Below are 8,124 nucleotides of genomic sequence, written 5' to 3' on the forward strand. Positions count from 1 at the left end.
TTCACTTTTTTTTTTTAACTGGAAAATCAAAAGAAAAAATGTGCAGTAAGATTGAATTAAAGTTGATTTAACCTTTGGTGAAAACCCATTAATCATGATTGGCAGCATGTTTATTGTCCAAAACAGTGGATGTAAAGAATATTTAAGTTCAAAAAGTATCCACTTGTATTCTTGTTTAGACACACAAAGAACACTGAGATTTTTCAGGCAAATTTAATTCACATACTAGTAGATAAAGATCGACCCATCTAAGCAAAACATCTTTTTCACTGCAGAAGCCCAATTACCCTTGAATACTGGTGATATACTTGTATAATTATGTAAGGGTAGAGGGCTATGAACTTATACCTAGACATTGTTACTACCCACAATCCAATTACTATGAAGATATGTTTGCTGTGAATGGCCAATTACATTACATGATGCTCTATTATATTTCACAATCTCTAGATAATTGTACCCTTATTTCAGTAATATTGGTCTAAAAAACCTGAGAATAGGTTGGGAGAATCTTTCTCACTGGGCCTGTCATTCTAAATAATTTTCCTGCTAATCTGCATGTGCACTGTGTGCTTCTTGCGTCAGGTGACAAGCGTAAATGTTTTCACTGACACGAAAATAACGCCTGTTAATTGTCACATTTGTTCCTAGTTTGAATGTGCATGTCATTGGGCCTGTCGGTATGTCCTTTAGTGTATGTGTGTGTTTGTTGGATGTTTCTGAAGGGTAACAGTACAATCCTGTGTTAGCTTTGCAATGATTACATCCAGTACAAGTATTTGCCTACAACGGACATGATTTTCCATGTCAGCAATGAAAGTCACAACACACAAAAACCAATGTTATTTTTTTCTTCTTTTTTTCGGCTTGTTCAAATTAATCATTAAGGTGCATTTAAGGGGAGAGCACTCATGACTCATCTGTTTCTATTTTGGTGTAATTGAATAAATCAAAACCTGTTCTCTCAGGATATACATGAAGTCAGGAACATATTGCTTTGCTCTTGAGAGACACCATATGCAACATGTTGAGTTGTCTGTCTGGGTTACAGTTTGTTTGATCTCCTCTCTAAACAAGATGAATTTTTCCAAGCATGTTTCTAAATTCTTGAGGCAGATTATTTTATTTGTGTGAGGCAGACACTTATCTTTCTGTAGACATCAAGAGGATCTCTGAATCACAAGTTATCATCTTCCTGCATGGAGGTAGTCCTTTTTTTTATCCACTGTAAAGATTGTTTTTCAGTTTATCACATTGGATTTGCTTTTAATAGTGTACATGTATATGCTTGATAGTATGAAAAATTATTTTGATTGTTAATTATGAGTTTGAAAAATTATTAGATTTGAAGGTGTTGAGGGTAAAATGTATTACTATTGCTTTGGGGAGGGGCAGGAGTGGGAGGGGGGGGGGGGCAGATGAATGTTCTTTTAGGGTTTCGTAGTTGCTGACTTAACTAATGGAGAAGAAACCAGGCTTGTTTTAGTGTGAGGTCATTCTTTGATCTAGAAGTCTATCAATCAATACTGGTGATAGATCAACAATGCACCAATTGGCAGGAATTTGTCAACATTCCAGCAGTGTTGAAATATCCAACAGCAGATATTATTGCTGATTCTTCTTTTCTTCTCTAAGTTTGTGATTGTTATAGATAACTCTAAATACAGTGGATCTATGTTGAGGATTTTTCCCCCTCAAATTGAATCGAACTTAGTTAACCTTCACAAACCCTGAGAAAAAATTGTGGTTGTATTATGTGTATACATGTAGGTGTTATTATTAAATAAGGACCTGTCGTGCATGAAATCGCAAACTGTCAATGAAAAATTAATTATGCCTATGAAAATTATCTGTCATAAAGAAACCGTCTGTTAAGGGGGTTGTAATTTTCTCTTTGGATTATTTTTCAGATAAATAGCTGCAAAGAAAAGAAGCTCTTTACAGTTCCACGACCATCTGCATAATATTGGAATACGAGTCAAGGTTCATTGCAAGCAGTTCATCAACAGATAAATCGGAGAAGTTTTTACGGGTCTTCGAATTTTAAGTTTGTCAGTTGGTGGTGCTTTCAGATTTCAACAGCTGTTTTATACGCAGTTTATCACCTGTATGAATCATCAGGGTGCTGCAACTTCTGCTGCAAAAATAATACCGTAATCGATTATTTTTGTCTAGAAGAAAATTTATCTTCCAAGTGAAATTGACAAGATTATATAGTGTTTTCGAGGAGAAATCAAAATAAAAAAGGGAAAAAAGTTATGTGCATAACTTAGTGGCTTATCTGATGTGAAGAAGTGATTTCATATTCTAAGCAGGATCTTACATCTCCTGAAAAACAACGCTAAAACCGGCAAAGTTATTTTATAGCTGTGAATCTGAAAATATTCCTCTTTACAAAGAGAGGGAATCTATTCGTACAAATATTTAAACCTAAAATACATACAACAAAAGGAATACAAGTGTATTATTATCGAAATATCATGATGATCAATTACTTCTTCAAAATATAAAGGAGCCCTAGGAATATTAATAAATCATGCATGAGAAATCTGGCGTGACAAGGGCCATTTCTCTGTGTTTTTTGTTGGATTGCCTGGATAAGTACAACAGTGGTTAAATTGAACAAATTCGGTGATATTATGATGGCTGGCCAGTCATGTGACACACAGTTAGGTAATCGTGGAGACTTGAAGTGATAATAAGAAATCTTGTTATATCAAGAAAAAGATAATAAAAATGACCAGCACTGGAGGGCAGAGTGATATTTACCATGCTAGGATGGTTCAGGTGATTAGCATGACCCCAGGTCAAAATTCCACACCAGTGCAAGGACAAACTAGAACAGTATATTCACAGCCCCAGGAGGGATATTCTATGAATCTGTTTAGTAATGATATTCATCACCGTCACCAATTAGACACTTCTTCACAAAAAGCAAAGATGGGAAGTGATGGGGAAAGGACCCCACCTCTACCTCCGAGGGCTACCAAAAATGGCGGGAAACCGAGCTCTGCTCAAGAGCGATTGAATCTAAATAACGGAAATCGTAACTTTTTGACAAAATATTTTGAGCAAAATTCTTACGCTCAAGGGAATAAAACTATTAATGGAGGTGTAAAACAATTGAGAGGAATTCTGAAAAAGTCAGATGCCCCAGTTCTTAGGGAAAATGATGTGGGGAGGGAAACTCCTCCCCCTAAATTACCTCCAAGAATTCGAAAAAGGCCAGTATCCTACCCAACCAAAGAGGAAGCATTGTCACCTCCAAATGGAATTATCCATGATAAGTCTAATGGTGAAAGGCAGTTTCCGCAACCTCTGACAAAGACGAATGTAACAAAACATGATCAAATATGGACAAAGGAGGAGAAGGACAAACCAATCAATAGTGTGTTAAGTCCCCCCCTGAATCACATCACTCCGGAATCCACTGAGGAAATGTGGGAGAAATTTGATCGGTTGGATGTTTTGGATTCAGCAAGTGACCATAGTGATTCTTCAGCGGATACAATGATTATGATGACCACAGAAGAGGAGGAAAAGAACCAGAGTCGAATCACACAAAGCATGCAGAAATTCAAAACACAAAAAGACCCAGTGTTTGATAGAAACATGCAAATTCAGTTTGAAAGTACTGGTAATAATGATTCAGTGGAAGAGAGCAAAAAATCCACCAAAAGCATCAGTCAGTTGTCTCCGAAATCTGAGGATACGGATGATGGTTACGGAACAAATTCAAGTCAAGGAACCACAGTGTCATCCCCATTGTCTTCAAGTTTAACGTCCCTAAATGTTATAACGGACACAGACATTTCGAATGTTCATGGAGCACCCAAGTTAGCCATAGCTACCTCAACATCTACGCAGCAGGAAAACAGTGCAATTCTCAACCCCTCAAAAACTACCTGGGCAGTCCGACGCAGGACCAAAATGGCCGAATCTAAAGAAAACGCTAGCTCCTTGCAAGAACAGCTCCGACAGCTTGCCATTATAGAAGAAGAGGAAAATACTCAAACTAACGATGTAAGTGGAAATAGTATGGACAGAGTGTCAAGGTCAAAGAACTCGAGCGTTAAACTGAGAAATTCTCCAGAGGAACCCAGTGTAGATGAAAGCATGGATTCAGTGACTTCTGACCTTGAGAAATTTGAAGGTGATTTGTATGACAAAATGATTGACATGGATCGAAACTACAGGAACTACTGTGGATTTGATAAGGATTTCGATGTAAAAACTGCTGATTCTAAAGTGCTTTACTTTCAGGACAAAGTTTTGAAGCAGAATTACGGAAGTGATAATTATTACAATCCCAGGGGATATTATGGCAAGGAGTATGGTGAGGCGGGCAGTGAGAGATTAGACTCTTCGATGGGCTCGGTTGGATCCTTGCCCCGGAATATGTCCCTTCCCAGGGACTACACTTCACAAGAGAATTCCTCCTACAGATCTTCTACCAGTTACAGTTCTGGGGTAGGATCTGTGGACGGACGATTTCACCAGCTCACAAACATGAGTATGGACAATATTCGAGTCCCGAAAAATTTGACTTTGCCCGGTATGCCCGGCAAGGGACATTTTTCATCTTCGGATAATTTAACTCAAAATGGGAGGAGACCTTTATTTGCGAGTTCTGCAGACATCCAGAAATTGTTTCAAACTCGTGATAATATCAGTGATCAATTACAAAGACCTGCATCCTGTAGACACAGTTTCCATGCAATGCCATGCACGCAGCAATGGATTGTGGATGCCCAAAACGAGGCCGACATTAATGTGCCCAGGCCTAGAGCAGCCTCAGCAAGTGTCTCCTCCAAATCTAAATCCTCATGGAATCCTTTCGGAGGAATGTTTAGTAAAAAGAAAAATAAATCGGGTGGTTCGAGTCAGGATGTTACAAGCAAAAACAAGACGCGCGCTGAAACTTCTCCAGCACAGAAACCCATTATTAAGTCTGGGACAAATGTGTCTTCCTTGCCGAATGGACCGCTGAAGCGATATGCTGAAAAGAAGGGCATTGAAGCCCTTCCTAATAGTAATGCTTATGACCTGCCATTTCGAACTGTGAAACAAACTGCACCTTCAGGCAGTAAGTTGTCAACTCTGGTGTAAAGAACATTATCTTAATAACTGACAAGCATTTAAGAGTTATCTTTCTTTGATCAGCATGTTATTGAGAGCAGATCTGTGTTACAATGATAATCAATAACAAAATTGATCATTTATTGTCATCAATGTAATAAATCATCAGCTTATGTATTATAAATCAGTAAGGTTTTTTTTCTCAGGGGTTTCATAAATTCATCATAAAATTCTAATTCCTATAGGGTTTTACCATCATTCTTTCATATCATTCAAAACAATTTGAAAATGTAATCTTGTTTTTTATTTAGTTTAGACATACATTGTAGTTGCATACATTTTCTACATGTTTTTTTCAGTACATGCAATGATGAATGTATTTTTTTCATACATTTTATATGATGATACATGTACATGTATTTTATTGTTTTAAATTTTGCACCCATTTGGGATTTAATCCTTTAACAGAACTAGCAGTGAAATATTCAATGTCTTGGCATTTTCAATGGTACGGGTATCAATTTTTCAATTCTGAGTTTAAAAATATGGAAAATAAAAAACCTTTCAGTGGCATTTCAGAACCTTTTAAAATCAACACTGACAATAGGTACATTTGGAAATGTAGTTCAGTATTTCAAAGCTCATCATTTATAATAGACTGTCATTTAATAGAAATTTATGCCTGTGGCACTGTTTAATGGTAGAGATATTTATCTCGCATATTTTAGCTAATTTTAGAATTCTCAAACTTATTTTACAATTTAATGTGTAATTTTTATTAGGAATTTTGTCTCTGGAACTCAAAATGCAGTTTTTATTTACACATCATTTTAATTATGTATTATAAAGATTTTAACTTTAAATGTCATTTTATTTATCCCTTTTTCATTGTTAATGCTTACACATAATTTTGTTGATTGTTGACAAACTTTCGAGGTATGGTTGTTACAATGTGCCATTCTTGCAGCTTTCCCCCATTTTTCCCCATTGAATTATATGGCAACATCATGTTGGGGTGTACATGTACATTTGATATTTTCCACCTATAACATCAGATGTTTGTATAGTGCTACTAGTCTTGACTTGTTTGCTACCTGGCCTGCCTCTGATTTCAATTTCTACACCCAGAAGACAGGAAAGTGGGATTTCATGTCTCAAAATTAAGAGCTTATTTCAAATACATGTATCAATCGTTGATTCTATAGCAGTGAAACTAATGTGAAATTACACATCCGTATATACGATTTTGTCTACAATTTTCTTTTTTCGCAATCAGAAGATTTTTGGTAGAGTTCTTGAATAATGTTTTGCATTTCATTATTATCTATATACAAGCTCACAATTTATAAGTGAGATCTGTATTCAATTTTTTTTTAACAAATTGTCAGGTGGGACAAATTTATGTCTACTGCTGAATTTGGTGAACACATCAGATTTGTTTTCTGTGATAAGTGAATAGGAGCCAGCTCTTGTTAAGATTAATATGAAAGGTGGATCTATGCAGGTATTAAAAAGCTGTATTTGTACAGGTGTATTCTAATTCTATCCATGTAGCATTTATTGTCACTAAATCAAAATAAAATATGTCTGATACAACTGTTCTTATATTTTTTTTCCCTTATAGGTACACATATACATATTTGAACACACCAGATACTTTTGCCAAATGGTTCTCTCCATCCATGTAACTATAATCTTGTGGTACATAGAAATCGACGATATTGTGGATAATGATATTAACCAAACTAGTATTCATAGATAACAGGAATGCATGTATATATACTTGCAAATGTTTTCCCATCGTCGGAACCCATGGGGTTTTTCTCCGTTACATTATTACGGAGAGAAAACCTGTCGGTTTCGAAGATGATGTTTTCCCTTAACTTAAGTTTTATAATTAATCATTCAACTGTATATATTTAACGGGCTTTATGGGATTTGATCTCGAGACCAACTCGTATGCATTAAAAAATGATATCATAATTACGTGCGTCAGTTTTGAAAAAAAATATGACATATGGAAAAGAAATATAGAACAATGAACGATAACTTGCAAAAAGACGTGCTGAAATTCACTGTAATGAATTGCCTCCCTTATTGTGATCGGTGATCACGTAAAAATTCGAATATCTAACCCAACCTTCCCATACCGGATGAAAAACATTTCAAAATAATCTTGCTCAGTAATTTTGCAAACGATATAATTGATGTTGTGTGTCATTTGATATGGCATAAGGTTTTTACACACACACACTCTCTCTCTCTCTCTCTCTCTCTCTCTCTCTCTCTCTCTCGTCTCTCTCTCTCTCTGATTCATGTCGATGTTAGGTTGTTAAAATTGTTCATTTAAAAAAAATCCATGTAGTACAAGAATCGGACACGGATTCCCAGACGATGACGATGGTTTCAGTGACACATGATCATCCCATGACCATTACGGCAACCTTAGAATTTTATGAGATTTTGAATAAAATCGGATTGGTATTCTGCTTTTGCAAAATAGTTTAAAATTGTTAACTTAAGTCTGCACAACTTCTATATCTTAGATGATTATAAGACTAATATAATACACTTCTGAATCTCTAAGCCCAAGTTGGCATGGTTAGTATATTTCCAAAGAGAAGAACACATTAAAATACATACTACGGTTAAAGATTACCATTATTTCATGCATTGTTTGCGGGAATCGAACTATCTAATCTATAGAGACTTTAGAAAATGAATAACTTCCAAAAACAAATATTTTTAATTCATTTTAAGTCAACATTCACAAGCAACGAATCAAGCAGTAATTAAGAAATTGCCGGGGATGGGGTTGGTGTGTTTGCAGTGTCAGGAAGTTAGCATGCGTTGTTCCATCCGCTACAATGTACATGTACGTATGTCCAGGATACGTAAGGACACATCGTCAAACTCTCAAAATAAATATTCCAATATTCTTAATATTTTATCATGCAATTGCTGAAAATTATATAAATATAAGTAATAAGAAACCATTCTTTGATCAAATCTGTTTATTGGATTTGTCCACGCCCCGACCAATAT

At 35.7% G+C, this 8,124-nt stretch overlaps 1 protein-coding gene across 12 annotated transcripts in view; it reads left to right on the forward strand.

The window, feature by feature from the left end:
- The window catches only part of LOC128186701 (uncharacterized), a 28,728-nt gene extending 22,053 nt beyond the window's left edge, over positions 1-6,675 (forward strand). For all 12 annotated transcript variants that reach the window (XM_052856544.1, XM_052856543.1, XM_052856545.1 and 9 more), the window contains one exon: positions 1,911-6,675. In XM_052856544.1, the coding sequence (XP_052712504.1) occupies positions 2,737-5,109 (2,373 nt within the window). In that variant the 5' untranslated portion in view covers positions 1,911-2,736 and the 3' untranslated portion in view covers positions 5,110-6,675. The remainder of the gene's footprint in view (positions 1-1,910) is intronic.
- Positions 6,676-8,124: the final 1,449 nt, after the last annotated feature.

Source organism: Crassostrea angulata, chromosome 6 (assembly GCF_025612915.1).
Source record: "Crassostrea angulata isolate pt1a10 chromosome 6, ASM2561291v2, whole genome shotgun sequence".
NCBI lineage: Eukaryota > Metazoa > Mollusca > Bivalvia > Ostreida > Ostreidae > Magallana > Magallana angulata.